At 46.1% G+C, this 16,819-nt stretch overlaps 1 protein-coding gene across 1 annotated transcript in view; it reads left to right on the top strand.

Annotated features, from left to right (window-relative positions):
• Positions 1–16,819, top strand: part of EHD4 (EH domain containing 4) — a 38,579-nt gene that overhangs the window by 10,251 nt on the left and 11,509 nt on the right. The window contains exons 3-5 of the mRNA XM_083450516.1: positions 2,387–2,484; positions 4,051–4,463; positions 7,032–7,196. Of these exons, the coding sequence (XP_083306642.1) occupies positions 2,387–2,484; positions 4,051–4,463; positions 7,032–7,196 (676 nt within the window). The remainder of the gene's footprint in view (positions 1–2,386; positions 2,485–4,050; positions 4,464–7,031; positions 7,197–16,819) is intronic.

Genomic DNA, 16,819 nt, shown 5'->3' on the forward strand with positions numbered 1-16,819 from the left:
TGGTTTGTAGGTATTTGCTTTCTAGCTTGCCAAATTCCAGAGCTGCTCCTCCAGATAAGACACCCTGGAAGTTTGAATGTCTAAATACATAAATTTAACTCTGTATCTCACTTTATTGCCATTAATCTGCCAAATGTTGGCTGCTCTCTGTGGGCATTGGTGTTTTGACTGATAAGCTACATTTTTAGTACCATGTTACTCTGTTTTGCCTGTAATCATCAGCAGGTTCAGCATTACAATGAGTTCATAATGTTCTTCAGGTTTCCACCACCACCCATTGATCAAGGAGAGCCCTAAAGGGGTTCATTGGTCACCATTGTGTGCGCTTGTTTCTGGCAGCATAAGTAAGAGACTGAGAGAGCTTTATGATGAAGTATTATTGTGAGGCAGATGTTTTCCATACCTCTCTCACTCTTGACATGGAAACAGAGTTAGAGCTACAAGCTCCAATTCTGCTACCCTGGCAGGAGCAAAGCAACGCTGCTAGGTTTTGTTAGCTTCGCTTCACCCCCTCCCCAGGCCCACGCCATTGCACCCCCACCCCCAATATGTGGAACCAGTTTCTAGACTCTGGTTCTGCTTTTTTGGCATGAGCAATGGGAAAGGGAAGAAAAGGGTGGGGTGCATCCTGTTCTCCAAGTGTACTCACACCCCTCTTTGGCTTTGGTTGTTTTCAGTCATTCTCTGTGGGGTTTCTTCCTCTCTCCCAATGCACATAGAAACAAACATGCCTAGCTCTTTCTAATCAGATAGATGCTGTTAAACATATTATTACACAGGGCTGCTTCTCACTTGCAAAAGGTTTGTAGAATGCTAATTTTAATAAGTCTATATTAAAACTTCAGACACCTTGCATTTATACTGCTGTATGATGTCTTTTCCACTTTTTACTTTTTTGCTGCCCTTACCCCCTTTCCTATAAATAGCTTAGCTGTATTGCACAGTGCTATCTCCTTATATCACTGCAGTTCTTGTTTTTCTTGTAAAACTTGCTCCTACTTCTTCATTGCTTGGCTTCCGGAAAATTTTAAACATTGTGTCATTGTTTAGCTGGAATAAAAGAGCTCAGTCTTCTCCTAATACTGGCTTCTTTAGCTTCCAGTAATACTCAGCTGAAGTCAAAAGGATTTTGCAGAAAATATGATAGCGCAGGAGGAAGAAAATCACATTCTCTAGAATACGTTGTAAAACATTTTATTTCCCAGTTCAATCTTAAATCTGGTTTTAAGGCTCTTTTTTAAACAATCTGATTTTTAAAAATCTGCAGCCCACACCATACAAAACATCAGTGATTGCATCCAACTTTAGACGCAGTGAGAGGTACACAGAGGAGGGTGAGAGATTTTTGCCATGTCTTCCTCCTCCTGCAGCCTGGAGCATGCCGCAAAATCTGTTCTTAAGGGTCAGCCAATCCCCCAGAACAGATTTGTGGGGTGAGTATCATTGAGAGCTGCAAGGAGGAGAAGGATTTGCAAAAACTGCCGCCTCTCTTCTCTTCTCTTCTCTTCTGTTAGCAAATATCTCTGTTTGAGCAACAGCACAAGGACAACCAATAGGATTGCACCTTAGGAATTATTTTTTTAAAATGGGGAAAGCAGTATTAAAAGTGGATGGAACTAAACAGCATACGTTACTCCACCTGGTATGTTTGGCTTGCTGTGTTTTCTTAACTTGTTCACCAGTGTGAAAAGACTCTCTTAACTAGGATATGGGTTAGAATTTGTCACTAGCCATGTGTGTTTTATAGTTTTTGGTCACTTTTTCCCCTTTCAAGAATGAGGAAGAAATCTTACTCTTGCTTCTCCTTCACTACTTGCTGTGGTTGGTATGTGAGAAATTGGGGTTTAGATGCCCACTCCATCATGAACTGATCTGCCATTCCCCCCCCCTTTCCCTTAGCCCATCTCATTTTTATTGTAACATTAATTCAGCGCATCCAAGTCACAACTATAACCAATGATTATTCTCTATGTGGCATGGCTCTTCCTAAAACTACATAAGTTTTGTTTTTGTACAAGGATGCTTTGATAGGAAATCCTGTATGTATTGAGATAATGTTCTCAGGAAAGTAACAAGTCCATCTTGACAACTGATCGTTTATACTGATATTACTTGATCACAGAGAAGAGAATGTCTATAATACAGCAAGGATTGCAAGGCAGTGGGATGGTAAGAAGGGTTACACCCAGCCGTGCAGTCAATGAGCATGAGAAGTGCCCCCTGCATTTCCCAATGTATGCATGGTAGAGCATTTCCGTGTGAGGGGGAGATCTCAGGATATTTGTTGTTCATTTGTTGTTCAGATACAGAAAAGGATTTTCTTGCTTTTCCTAGAGGCCTGAAAACTAATATTAAAATAACTGGGCCCTTTTGTTTTTCTCTGTAGGTTCATGTGTGCTCAGTTGCCCAATCAGGTTCTGAAGAGCATTAGCATCATAGACAGCCCTGGCATTCTTTCAGGAGAGAAACAGCGAATACGCAGAGGTAAGCTTGTTGCTTTGTTTTATCTATAGTAAAATGTATGTCCCACCCTTTCCCTGTCCCAGAGTACTTACAACAAACAAAACAACATCAGGTTCTTAATTAAATAAGTAGTGCAGAAAAATAATTGCAGGGACTAGTGACCTGTTTTGCTGTACAGGCTAATCCAGCTAATCTCTTGAGTGCTTGCTCTATCAGCTTGGCGACAGCATGGTCCAGTAACATTCCTGGAAGTCTCTGGTGCCTTGTTTTAAACTAATGCCTGCTGAATGGATAGGCACCAGGTTTTATTAAATCCATGTTTTGCATTCTGTTGTGCATGGGTTGGTATTGCTTTCTATAATGTGAAAACTCACAGCCCGCATCTTTATACAACTAGAGTTCATTTTTTCAAAGAGACAACAGAATATATACTGGTAGCAGGATAAAGGTCTGTTTCAATGCTTGACCTCCCACTTATCATAGTTCCTCCTCATGGAGGCTTATTCAATGATCCAGTTCACACGTCACATTAAACAACAGTTCAAAACAAGCTGTTGTTTAATGTGCAGTGCTACTCTTCCCCAACTCCTACAGCTGCTGGGAATCAAGCCAGACTCTGGCTTGTTGTGATGTCTGAATGTGAGTTCATGGTTCATTTTTATCATCCTGACCCAACAAACCACGCCCATGGTTTATTCTGTTTTGGAGAAGCACAAGATAAAACTCGAAGTTTCTGTTCCCCTTGCATTTTTGTCCAGTGCCAGGCTGGAGGATAATATTAATTTCAAAACTGAAGCAGAATCTGTTGGATTGTTAAATGCAAGGGAGCTCTTAGATGTCAACTCTGTGTGAAAGTTCACTATTTTACTTGTTGGATCAGTCTCTCTCTCTCTCTCTCTCTCACACACACACACACACACAGAGAGAGAGAGAGAGAAGCCTCATTTTGCTTTTCAAAATGAAAATATTTATTTTAAAGACCACCCAGCTGCTTCGTTGAGCACTTACATAGTTATCTTATTCCTACCATTTCCTCTTCTTGGCTGATATCTGATTTGCCAGTGATATCATATAACATCTCCATCTGTCAGGAAATCTCCTAATCTAGGGTTCTCTCTCTCTCTCTCTCTCTCTGTGTGTGTGTGTGTGTTTTAGAAGGTCTGTTTCTTAATTAACTTAAAAACAGTGACTACATTGGAAGTGATCCAGCCAAAATTAATGGCAATTTTTTTAAAAAAAAATCAATAGGAGAACTAGGTGCATGATAAAATATTACTTTGAAATTCTGTCATAACTGATGACAGAATTTCTGTCAGATAAAAGTTCTACATTTTGTGATTTAAAATACCCTTTGCATCATCAAAGCTAGCATGAACCTGCAAGAAGTCTCACTGAATGTATCTAAGGTATCTTGAGTTTGCCCCCAATGCAACATCTGAACTCGCTGTTTTCCCAAGCATTTTAAAATTATGTCCAGACTCTTCTCAAAGTACCTGTGTTAGAAAATTAAAATTACTTCTAAATAATTATAAGCACTGTCTAAGCAATTTTATACCCTCCCCTATCTTTCCCCCCTTTCTCTTTCAGGCTATGACTTCTGTCAGGTTCTGCAGTGGTTTGCTGAGCGTGTTGATCGTATCATCCTCTTATTTGATGCCCACAAACTTGATATTTCTGACGAGTTCTCAGAAGCAATCAAAGCGTTCCGGGGTCAGGATGACAAGATCCGGGTTGTGTTGAATAAGGCTGACCAAGTAGACACCCAGCAGTTAATGAGAGTCTATGGAGCACTCATGTGGTCTTTGGGGAAAGTGATTAACACTCCAGAGGTATTGCGTGTCTACATTGGCTCTTTTTGGTCTCAGCCCCTGCAAAACTCAGAGAACCGAAAGCTGTTTGAGGTGGAAGCACAAGATCTGTTCCAGGACATCCAGAACCTACCACAAAAGGCAACAGTGAGAAAACTGAATGACCTTATCAAGAGATCACGACTTGCAAAGGTAAGATTGTGAGATAAAGCTTGACTTTCCTTGAGCACTTCTTGGTGAAGTGCCTTTTTTGTTATCTTTCCTCCTCCACTTTCTGTGCAGCAGTGGACAGCAGTGTAAAGTCAGTTGAGCTGACAGTATTAAATCAAAGTGATTATTGTTTTACTTTTAGGGGAGGAAAGGAAACTTTCCAGACCAACAGGGACCTGTGGTCCTTAACTTATTCATAAATGACTTGGAGTTAGGGATGGACAGAAAAAGATGGCTGATGACAACAATTTTTTCAGGTTGGGATTCAAAAAGGGATTGCAGGGAACTCCAAAAGATCTCTCCAAATTGGGTGAATGAACATTAAAATGGCAAATGCTGTTTCAGTGTAAGCAGCTATAAAGTTATGCACATTGGGGGGGGGGGAAATCCTAACCATATGTGGAGTCTGAACTGGTAGTGGTTTAGCACTAAAGAGATCTTGAAGATTTTAGTGGACACCCAGTGAAACTTCTGACCTAGTGTGCAACGGCTGTGAAAGGAAAGGACAGTTTCTCAACCCATCCTCCTTCCTCCAATCACCATCAGCCCCTCAAAAGCTCATCCAGAGAGTCTGGGGCCCTCCTGAACAATCTGGGATGGGGTGGTGGTGAGGGAATGGGAAACATTCCTTTTATAAGCATCTTTATCTTAGGATCAAAGTCCAATTTTGGATAATGCTCCCCACCCCACCCAGTCTCATGGTGCTTGAGGGGGTGTTGTAGCTGACTGCAAGGGTGCATGGATAAGAGGTGAAACTTTGCTTCCTTGAACTTCCTTAGCTTATCATAGAATCTAAGCCAAACTGTTAATTGTCTAAATGGCAAACTGAGTTGAAAAGGAAGTTTGAAATGACTTTAAATGGATTCCAGTCAATACAGCAGTTCTTTTAGAGCACCACATTCTTTCTTTCTTTTAGTGGGTGTTTGTTTTCTTTTATAGAAAAGCAAAAGCATTATGTAGGTTCTCATTTTGATGTTGCCTTCGCCTCCTAAGCATACTCTTGAAATTCCTATCATGTTAGAATAATTGAGTAAGTCAGTTGTCAGCTCCCTATCAACTTCAGGGTCTTATCAGCCGCTCTGGTATTCCTTGTGCGCAGTGTGATAGGTCATATTTAAATGCTTTGAAGGCTGAAAACCTCATCTGTAAAAGCACAATGGGGGCTTTGAAGAAATGCAATTGGTTAAATGAGACGGGGGGGGGGGAATACTATTGAAGGCATTTAGCATTTGACTTCCCATACTCCTTGCATCAAAATCTTGTCATTCTATCATGGATCACATTCAGTAAGAATGTAGAAACTTGCTGGATCAGTGTCATAATTTGCATAAAAATAATATACAGACACCATGTTTTAAGCTCATTTGCACACACTTGATCAGTACATCCTAATTAGATCCTCACCTTCATTCTGTTACAGTAGCTCGCTCACTCTTGCTTGCTTGCTTTCTCTGATCTTTGCTTGGTTCTTCTCTATGTTCCTTATGTCTGTATTTGTCTGTTCTATGTAGTTAAGTGCTTGATGTTTCTGCTTCACATTGTATTAGATGGGTGATTAAGTGATGGATAGGAAGAAGGGTTGTAGGGTTTGTTCTTGCTAAAGTGAATAATCAACTAACTTTTAAAGTGATTCATTTCAATCACTTTACTGTCCATGGTAGGTATGATACATAAATAGTAGCTTAATTTGTCATAGACAGGAACTGCTCTTCTTTCCTCATTGCATCTCTTTGTGGTGGTCTTTAAATACAGAGGCAGCAAATATATAACACACACTTCTATTTTGGTTACATTCAATCCATATCATTGGCCTTGCTCACATGCCACTTTAAACCATAGTTAAACTTAAGTAAGCTATGGTCTGGCTTAGCAATACAGCTGAACCTGAGCAAACACACCATAAGCAGAAAGCTAAGAACAAACCTTGGTTACAGCTTGTGGTTTGTTTGGAGAAAGACAAATCACAAGCCCAGCTTTGGGTGTAATACTAAACCTGACCATGGCTTGTTTCCTGGCAGTCTAGCAGCAGCAGGGGAGGAGCATGGCTTTAGCCCCATGCACAGCTAAGTTTAACTATGGTTTAAAACTGATGTCAAAACCAGACATTTTAACTGATAGATTTGTATTTTTTTTGGAGGGCGGGAATGATGACCACATAGGTTAAATTCATAAAGGTTTATGAGCAAATAATATGTTTTCCCTTAAGAAGGCCCTAGCTTTCTTTAACGTAGTCATTATCTGCCATCTCAGCCACCTGTAATTGCACTAAGCTGCAAAGCGACGTCTCAGTAGTTTTCCTGGCTACCACTTTTTTCTCTCTTTCTTCAAGAGACAGAATGTTATAATACCCTTTTTTCTTCTTTTGGAGATGGGGAGCAGTTTTTGCAAAGCTAAAATGAGTGTGTCAGTTATATGGAATGTTTAGTATTTGTGTATTTTGTACACTACAACGAACATTAAACTGGTGTCTCTTGAGGGTTTTTCTTGTTCACATCTGTTGTGAGGCATGAAAATCACTGCTAACTTGAATCGCCTGCTGTTCTGTTTTAGGTACATGCTTATATCATTAGTCACCTGAAGAAGGAAATGCCTTCGGTATTTGGAAAAGAAAATAAGAAGAAAGAACTGATCAACAAGCTACCTGAGATTTATGTTCAGTTGCAGCAGCAGTACCAGATCTCACCAGGGGACTTCCCTGATGTCAAGAAAATGCAGGTACAAGAATCATAGAATCATAGAATCATAGAATCATAGAGTTGGAAGAGACCACAAGGGCCATCGAGTCCAACCCCCTGCCAAGCAGGAAACACCATCAGAGCACTCCTGACATATGGTTGTCAAGCCTCTGCTTAAAGACCTCCAAAGAAGGAGACTCCACCACACTCCTTGGCAGCAAATTCCACTGTCGGACAGCTCTTACTGTCAGGAAGTTCTTCCTAATGTTTAGGTGGAATCTTCTTTCTTGTAGTTTGTATCCATTGCTCCGTGTCCGCTTCTCTGGAGCAGCAGAAAACAACCTTTCTCCCTCCTCTATGTGACATCCTTTTATATATTTGAACATGGCTATCATATCACCCCTTAACCTCCTTTTCTCCAGGCTAAACATGCCCAGCTCCCTTAGCCGATCCTCATAAGGCATTGTTTCCAGGCCTTTGACCATTTTGGTTGCCCTCCTCTGTACACGTTCTAGTTTGTCAGTGTCCTTCTTGAACTGTGGTGCCCAGAACTGGACACAGTACTCCAGGTGAGGTCTGACCAGAGCAGAATACAGTGGCACTATAACTTCCCTTGATCTAGATGCTATACTCCTATTGATGCAGCCCAGAATTGCATTGGCTTTTTTAGCTGCCGCGTCGCACTGTTGGCTCATGTTAAGTTTGTGGTCAACCAAGACTCCTAGATCCTTTTCACATGTACTGCTCTCAAGCCAGGTGGCACCCATCTTGTATTTGTGCCTCTCATTTTTTTTGCCCAAGTGCAATACTTTACATTTCTCCCTGTTAAAATTCATCTTGTTTGTTTTGGCCCAGTTCTCTAATCTGTCAAGGTCGTTTTGAAGTGTGATCCTGTCTTCTGGGGTGTTAGCCACCCCTCCCAGTTTGGTGTCATCTGCAAATTTGATCAGGATGCCCTTGAGTCCATCATCCAAGTCGTTGATAAAGATGTTGAATAAGACCGGGCCCAATACAGAACCCTGTGGCACCCCACTAGTCACTCTTCTCCAGGATGAAGAGGAACCATTGATGAGCACCCTTTGGGTCCGGTCAGTCAGCCAGTTACAAATCCACTGAGTGGTAGCATGGTCAAGACCGCATTTTACCAGCTTCTTTACAAGAATATCATGGGGCACCTTGTCAAATGCCTTGCTGAAATCAAGGTAGACTACATCCACTGCGTTCCCTTCATCTACCAGGCTTGTAATTCTGTCAAAAAATGAGATCAGGTTAGTCTGACATGACTTATTTTTCAGAAATCCATGCTGACTATTGGTGATCACAGCATTCCTTTCTAGGTGCTCACAGATTGTTTGCTTAATGATCTGCTCCAGAATCTTCCCTGGTATTGATGTTAGACTGACTGGGCGGTAATTATTTGGGTCCTCTCTTTTCCCCTTTTTGAAAATAGGGACAACATTTGCCCTCCTCCAGTCTGCCGGGACTTCGCCTGTTCTCCAGGAATTCTCAAAGATGACTGCCAGTGGTTCTGAGATCACATCTGCCAGTTCTTTTAATACTCTTGGATGCAGTTCATCTGGCCCTGGAGACTTGAATACATCTAAACTAGCCAAGTATTCTTGTACTATCTCCTTAGTTATTCTGGGCTGTGTTTCCTCTGCTGAATCATTTCCTCCAAATTCTTCAGGTCGGGCATTGTTTTCTTTATCGGAGAAGACTGAGGCAAAGAAGGCATTGAGGAGTTCAGCCCTTTCTGTGTCCCCTGTTTGCATTTCACCATCTTCTCCTCTGAGTGACCCCACTGTTTCTTTGTTCTTCCTTTTGCTACGAACATACCCATAGAAGCCTTTTTTGTTGCTTTTAACCTCTCTAGCAAGCCTGAGTTCATTCTGTGCTTTAGCTTTTCTGACTTTGTGTCTACACGTGCTGGCTATTTGTTTGAATTCCTCTTTGGTGGTTTCCCCCCTTTTCCATTTTTTGTACACATCCTTTTTTAATCTTAACTCAGTTAAAAGTTCTTTAGATAGCCACCCTGGCTTCTTTAGGCACCTTCCATGTTTCCGTCTCATTGGTATTGCCTGAAGTTGTGCTTTTACTATCTCCCTCTTAACAAAGTCCCAGCCATCATGAACTCCCTTTCCTTTTAGTATTACTGTCCATGGGATCTCACCCAGCACTTCCCTAAGTTTTATGAAGTCGGCTTTCTTAAAGTCAAGAAATTGAGTCCTAGTATGCTTGGCTGCTCCTTTCCGTTGTATAGTAAACTTCAGAAGAGCATGATCACTTGCGCCTAATGATCCTTCCACTTCTACTCCATTAACCAGGTCATCGACATTGGTTAGGACCAGATCTAAAATGGCTGTTCCTCTTGTTGCTTCTCCCACTTTCTGGACAATGAAGTTGTCTGCAAGGCCAGTGAGGAATCTGTTTGACCTTATGCTCTTGGCTGAGTTTGACATCCAACAAATATCTGGGTAATTGAAGTCCCCCATTACTACTATCTCCCTTCCTTTTGCATGCTTGGCCATCTGTTCCAGGAAGGCATCATCTATGTCCTCCGTTTGGCTTGGGGATCTGTAGTAAACTCCCACAATGAGGTCACTATTATTCTTCTCTCCCTTAATTTTGACCCAAATGCTCTCACTTTGGCTTTGAGGTTCTAAATCTTGGATCTCTTCACAGGTATACACATCCCTGACATATAACGCCACTCCTCCTCCTTTCTTGTCTGGTCTGTTTCTCTGAAATAGATTGTATCCCTCCATTTTTACATTCCAATCGTGGGACTTATCCCACCAGGTTTCAGTGATGCCTATTATGTCATATTTAGTTTGCTGTACCAAGAGCTCAAGCTCATCTTGTTTATTTCCCATGCTTTGTGCATTAGTGTACAGACATTGAAGTCCATTAGTCATTCCCCCGTGTCTCTTATTTAAGGATTTTTTCCTCCCACCACTAGGTCTGCTTGCTGTTTGCTCCATTTGGTCTATGACATTTGGATGATCATCTTCATCAATTAATAGACTCCTACCTTCAGGAGCACTGTCTCCCTCCCCCACATTAGTCAGTTTAAAGCCCTCCTGATGAGGTTTCTTAGTTTTTTGGCAAAAACATTCCTCCCAACCGTTGTGAGGTGCAGCCCATCGCTTGCCAGAAGTCCATCCTCAAGAAACTGCAGTCCGTGATCTAAGAATCCAAACCGTTCCTGTTTACACCAGTTGCGAAGCCAGCTGTTTACTTCCACTATTTTCCTCTCTCTCCCTGGGCCACGTCGTTCAACTGGGAGGACAGATGAGATGACGATTTGTGCATTTAATTGCTTCAATTTCCTGCCCAGAGCCTCGTAGTCTCTTTTGATCTTCTGGAGGCTATTGCTTGCAGTGTCGTTGGTTCCCACATGAACCAAGAGGAAGGGGTATTTGTCAGTGGGTTTTATGATTCCTTGCAGTCGTTCAGTTACATCTTGGATCTTAGCCCCGGGGAGACAGCACACTTCCCGAGACATCTTGTCAGGCCCACAGATCACTCCTTCTGTTCCCCTCAGTAAGGAATCCCCTATCACCACTACACGCCTTCTCTTAGGTTTGGTCAGGGTTCTTCCGTGAGCGGTCCGTTCCAAGGTCGCCTGCACATTCCCTGAGGACTGACTTTGCTGCTCATCTTCATATACGTGATCGACTGTAATGAGGGAGAGATCCTCAAATGGAGTCTGCTCTTCGTCTTCCATGCTAGGGGAGAGGACCTCAAAGCGATTGTGTATTTCTAGACAATCAGAGCGAACCCTGGGCCTCCTACTTCTTTGAGTCACGTTTCTCCACATATCGGGCTCCTGTGTTGGTGAACTAGCCTCCTTCTCAGGGGAGTCCCCTGTCTCCTCCTTGGTGGAGACGGTGTGCTCTGTTGCTTCCAAGAAGAGCTCCAGCTCTCTAATTCTTTGGAGCGTAGCTACACGTTCCTCCAGTTGCTGGACTTTGTCTTTTAGGAGGGCAATCAACATGCAATTGCTGCACGTAAAGCTGCCTGCAACCTTTGGCAAGATGGCAAACATTGCGCAGGAACCGCAGGCGACTGCAGCTGTTCCCTCCCCCTCCATCTTGAGAATGTGTCGTTGGGCTTGAGACTAGCTCCCCTAAATCTGAAAGATGGTTCAAACTGCGCGCGCCGATAGGCGCGCGCCGCTGCCCTGCAAACACTGATAAGCTCCTCCCACAGCTAATCACCTGCCTCAACAGAAACCCTGCCCCCTCTGACCTTTGACCAGGGAAAGCAGCTAATCAGCCACAAGAATCACACACACAAGAAACCCCTTTTGGCTCCTTCTTCAGCCGCTGCCCTGCAAACACTGATAAGCTCCTCCCACAGCTAATCACCTGCCTCAACAGAAACCCTGCCCCCTCTGACCTTTGACCAGGGAAAGCAGCTAATCAGCCACAAGAATCACACACACAAGAAACCCCTTTTGGCTCCTTCTTCAGCCGCTGCCCTGCAAACACTGATAAGCTCCTCCCACAGCTAATCACCTGCCTCAACAGAAACCCTGCCCCCTCTGACCTTTGACCAGGGAAAGCAGCTAATCAGCCACAAGAATCACACACACAAGAAACCCCTTTTGGCTCCTTCTTCAGCCGCTGCCCTGCAAACACTGATAAGCTCCTCCCACAGCTAATCACCTGCCTCAACAGAAACCCTGCCCCCTCTGACCTTTGACCAGGGAAAGCAGCTAATCAGCCACAAGAATCACACACACAAGAAACCCCTTTTGGCTCCTTCTTCAGCCGCTGCCCTGCAAACACTGATAAGCTCCTCCCACAGCTAATCACCTGCCTCAACAGAAACCCTGCCCCCTCTGACCTTTGACCAGGGAAAGCAGCTAATCAGCCACAAGAATCACACACACAAGAAACCCCTTTTGGCTCCTTCTTCAGCCGCTGCCCTGCAAACACTGATAAGCTCCTCCCACAGCTAATCACCTGCCTCAACAGAAACCCTGCCCCCTCTGACCTTTGACCAGGGAAAGCAGCTAATCAGCCACAAGAATCACACACACAAGAAACCCCTTTTGGCTCCTTCTTCAGCCGCTGCCCTGCAAACACTGATAAGCTCCTCCCACAGCTAATCACCTGCCTCAACAGAAACCCTGCCCCCTCTGACCTTTGACCAGGGAAAGCAGCTAATCAGCCACAAGAATCACACACACAAGAAACCCCTTTTGGCTCCTTCTTCAGCCGCTGCCCTGCAAACACTGATAAGCTCCTCCCACAGCTAATCACCTGCCTCAACAGAAACCCTGCCCCCTCTGACCTTTGACCAGGGAAAGCAGCTAATCAGCCACAAGAATCACACACACAAGAAACCCCTTTTGGCTCCTTCTTCAGCCGCTGCCCTGCAAACACTGATAAGCTCCTCCCACAGCTAATCACCTGCCTCAACAGAAACCCTGCCCCCTCTGACCTTTGACCAGGGAAAGCAGCTAATCAGCCACAAGAATCACACACACAAGAAACCCCTTTTGGCTCCTTCTTCAGCCGCTGCCCTGCAAACACTGATAAGCTCCTCCCACAGCTAATCACCTGCCTCAACAGAAACCCTGCCCCCTCTGACCTTTGACCAGGGAAAGCAGCTAATCAGCCACAAGAATCACACACACAAGAAACCCCTTTTGGCTCCTTCTTCAGCCGCTGCCCTGCAAACACTGATAAGCTCCTCCCACAGCTAATCACCTGCCTCAACAGAAACCCTGCCCCCTCTGACCTTTGACCAGGGAAAGCAGCTAATCAGCCACAAGAATCACACACACAAGAAACCCCTTTTGGCTCCTTCTTCAGCCGCTGCCCTGCAAACACTGATAAGCTCCTCCCACAGCTAATCACCTGCCTCAACAGAAACCCTGCCCCCTCTGACCTTTGACCAGGGAAAGCAGCTAATCAGCCACAAGAATCACACACACAAGAAACCCCTTTTGGCTCCTTCTTCAGCCGCTGCCCTGCAAACACTGATAAGCTCCTCCCACAGCTAATCACCTGCCTCAACAGAAACCCTGCCCCCTCTGACCTTTGACCAGGGAAAGCAGCTAATCAGCCACAAGAATCACACACACAAGAAACCCCTTTTGGCTCCTTCTTCAGCCGCTGCCCTGCAAACACTGATAAGCTCCTCCCACAGCTAATCACCTGCCTCAACAGAAACCCTGCCCCCTCTGACCTTTGACCAGGGAAAGCAGCTAATCAGCCACAAGAATCACACACACAAGAAACCCCTTTTGGCTCCTTCTTCAGCCGCTGCCCTGCAAACACTGATAAGCTCCTCCCACAGCTAATCACCTGCCTCAACAGAAACCCTGCCCCCTCTGACCTTTGACCAGGGAAAGCAGCTAATCAGCCACAAGAATCACACACACAAGAAACCCCTTTTGGCTCCTTCTTCAGCCGCTGCCCTGCAAACACTGATAAGCTCCTCCCACAGCTAATCACCTGCCTCAACAGAAACCCTGCCCCCTCTGACCTTTGACCAGGGAAAGCAGCTAATCAGCCACAAGAATCACACACACAAGAAACCCCTTTTGGCTCCTTCTTCAGCCGCTGCCCTGCAAACACTGATAAGCTCCTCCCACAGCTAATCACCTGCCTCAACAGAAACCCTGCCCCCTCTGACCTTTGACCAGGGAAAGCAGCTAATCAGCCACAAGAATCACACACACAAGAAACCCCTTTTGGCTCCTTCTTCAGCCGCTGCCCTGCAAACACTGATAAGCTCCTCCCACAGCTAATCACCTGCCTCAACAGAAACCCTGCCCCCTCTGACCTTTGACCAGGGAAAGCAGCTAATCAGCCACAAGAATCACACACACAAGAAACCCCTTTTGGCTCCTTCTTCAGCCGCTGCCCTGCAAACACTGATAAGCTCCTCCCACAGCTAATCACCTGCCTCAACAGAAACCCTGCCCCCTCTGACCTTTGACCAGGGAAAGCAGCTAATCAGCCACAAGAATCACACACACAAGAAACCCCTTTTGGCTCCTTCTTCAGCCGCTGCCCTGCCCTGAGGACAAGAGGTACAGTACCTCAACAAATGGATAGTTTGTTTACCTCTAATTATTTCAATCACAGCTTTATCATAACTTTGTGGTTCAAGGACCCCCGACCCCCGTGAGGTGGAAATAAACACACAAGGACGCGTGGTATAAGGTTTATGGGCAAGGAAAAGGCCACAACTTTATTGGTTACTGCAATGCAAAAGGTATTGGCTTAGGCATTGGATGACCACAGCAGAGGGGTTGAATCATCAGGGGGGTAGACAGAGCCAGTTGATGCCTATCCAACTATAGGCTCACCCCTGATGTCACCGGGGTCGTGCCATGGCCTCCAGCCAAGCAGGCATCGGACAGAATACACGACCGCCGGATTCCTTTAACGGAATACCCAAATCGAAGGCGTAGGCGATGGCCACACCTAGCCTTCCCACACAGCATAACACCCAAATCCAATGCCTAACCTACCCACCAATACCACAAAAGTTGTGACGGTTGCTACGAGGTAGGCGAAAAAACCCATAGGCCTAATGCCAACAGGAAAAACTCCTACCAGGCCCCCAGACAACCGGGCGACCAACCTAAGGTCCATAGCAAGGCCAGAAGAAACCTGAGCCCTGAGCTAGAGGGAGTGGAGGGTGGGTGACTCTCGAAGCGGCTGTGAAGAAAGAGGGTGAGGAGGGGGCCGGCGCCAGCATATATTCCGGGTTCAGCCCGCCCCCTTGTGGGCGGCTCCAGGTGGGAGCCGCCTCCTGGGCGTGTGGCGCCGGCCAGGTGAGTTGGAGGAGGCAGGGGCTCCCGCCCCTGCGTGGGCGGGTCGGAGCTCCCGTCCACAACCACTCCCCTCCCTCTGGGAGGAGAGTCTTTGTGGTTCAAGGACCCCCGACCCCCGTGAGGTGGAAATAAACACACAAGGACGCGTGGTATAAGGTTTATGGGCAAGGAAAAGGCCACAACTTTATTGGTTACTGCAATGCAAAAGGTATTGGCTTAGGCATTGGATGACCACAGCAGAGGGGTTGAATCATCAGGGGGGTAGACAGAGCCAGTTGATGCCTATCCAACTATAGGCTCACCCCTGATGTCACCGGGGTCGTGCCATGGCCTCCAGCCAAGCAGGCATCGGACAGAATACACGACCGCCGGATTCCTTTAACGGAATACCCAAATCGAAGGCGTAGGCGATGGCCACACCTAGCCTTCCCACACAGCATAACACCCAAATCCAATGCCTAACCGCCACCCGAGCCGAAAAGGCTCGCCGCCAATACCCTCATAGCCGTAACCAATCCCTAACATTCCTGATTACGCTGTCCAACCATAAGTCATTCCCCTTGTCCGTTAGGTGAACCCCGTCATCCCGGTATAAGGCGCCATCGCCTATCCGGATGCGGTCATGACTGATAACTTGGCCATACAAGAAGCGCACCCAGCGGGACACGGCCCGGTTCAGAACTCTTCTGGATCTTTCAATGGCCATACAATTCTGCGCACCGCGCCAAACAGATCTTTTCAGGAGGGATGACCAAAACAACGTCGTTCCGGGGCACAAAGCCGCAATTTCATCGATATCAGTCCTTATGGCCCAAGATAAGTCCACGCTTTTTCTGTTCACAAGATCATTCTCGCCCAACTGAATGATCATAATGTCTGGGGGGCCGAATGCTGCCACCTTCGCCCTCAGCAAGGGCATAAGTTCCTGCCAGAGCATGCCTCTTCTGGCGTACCAATATACACGTACTCCTGGGTGCAAGCCCAGGTTGACGGTGAGGCCCCGGCTGACGGCTCTCTTGTGGGCCCAGTGAACAATACTGTGGCCACAAATCCACACGGTCTTCGTGAAAGCCACTACGAAAATGAAGGAGAGAGAAAAAGGGTAAGCAGGGAGAAGAAATAGGCCCAAATTAGCGTATGTAAGACTTATAAGCGTTAGACTTCCAGCGGCCCAATTCCTTAATTCTATCAGCAGGCAGCCCCAAGCACGCGGCTGTCGTGGCGGCACCGATCCTAAATGAGTGCGCCGCGTAATCCTGTGATGGTAAACCGCACGCGTCAATGGCCTTGCGAAGCACCCTAGTGAACTGGTGCCTCAACAGAGGAGACCCGTCCTCATGGACCAGCAGTGGACCCGGACCGGGAGGGCGCAGGCGGAGGAATCGTCTAGTATCCTTAACCGGGCATGGCCCAGGCTCCGCTGAAGCTGTGAGTTTTATTAGGACCCCCCTACCGGCCTGATCCGTCTTAGACTGGCGGATCCGGACGGTCATGCCCGCTTCGGACAAGTGGACATCCTCCATCAGGAGCCCGCGCATAGCGCCATTTTCCGCCGCCTCGGCCACCACCTCGCCTACCCGGAGGGCGCCGAAAAAGGCGATGGCGAAGGCAGCCGAAAAGAGTCTGGCCTCAAACTTGGACCTGCAAATTGACCTTAGCTTTTCCCGTATCTGGCTGAGCAGCCCATATGAAATTGGTTTGCGGCCTGCCGCTCTGGATGGTTGAGATCTACCCCATCCCTCTATTGCTCTACGAACTAGGAAGTCACAGCAAGGGTCGGAGGCAAATGTCGCTTTGGAGAAAAAACTGATGGCGGCCGTATGTATTTTTAAGGTTTTAGAAGCTCGCCCCAAGTCGTCCAG

This window comes from Podarcis tiliguerta (assembly GCF_965153285.1).
Source record: "Podarcis tiliguerta genome assembly, chromosome: 1".
NCBI classification, from domain to species: Eukaryota; Metazoa; Chordata; class Lepidosauria; order Squamata; family Lacertidae; genus Podarcis; species Podarcis tiliguerta.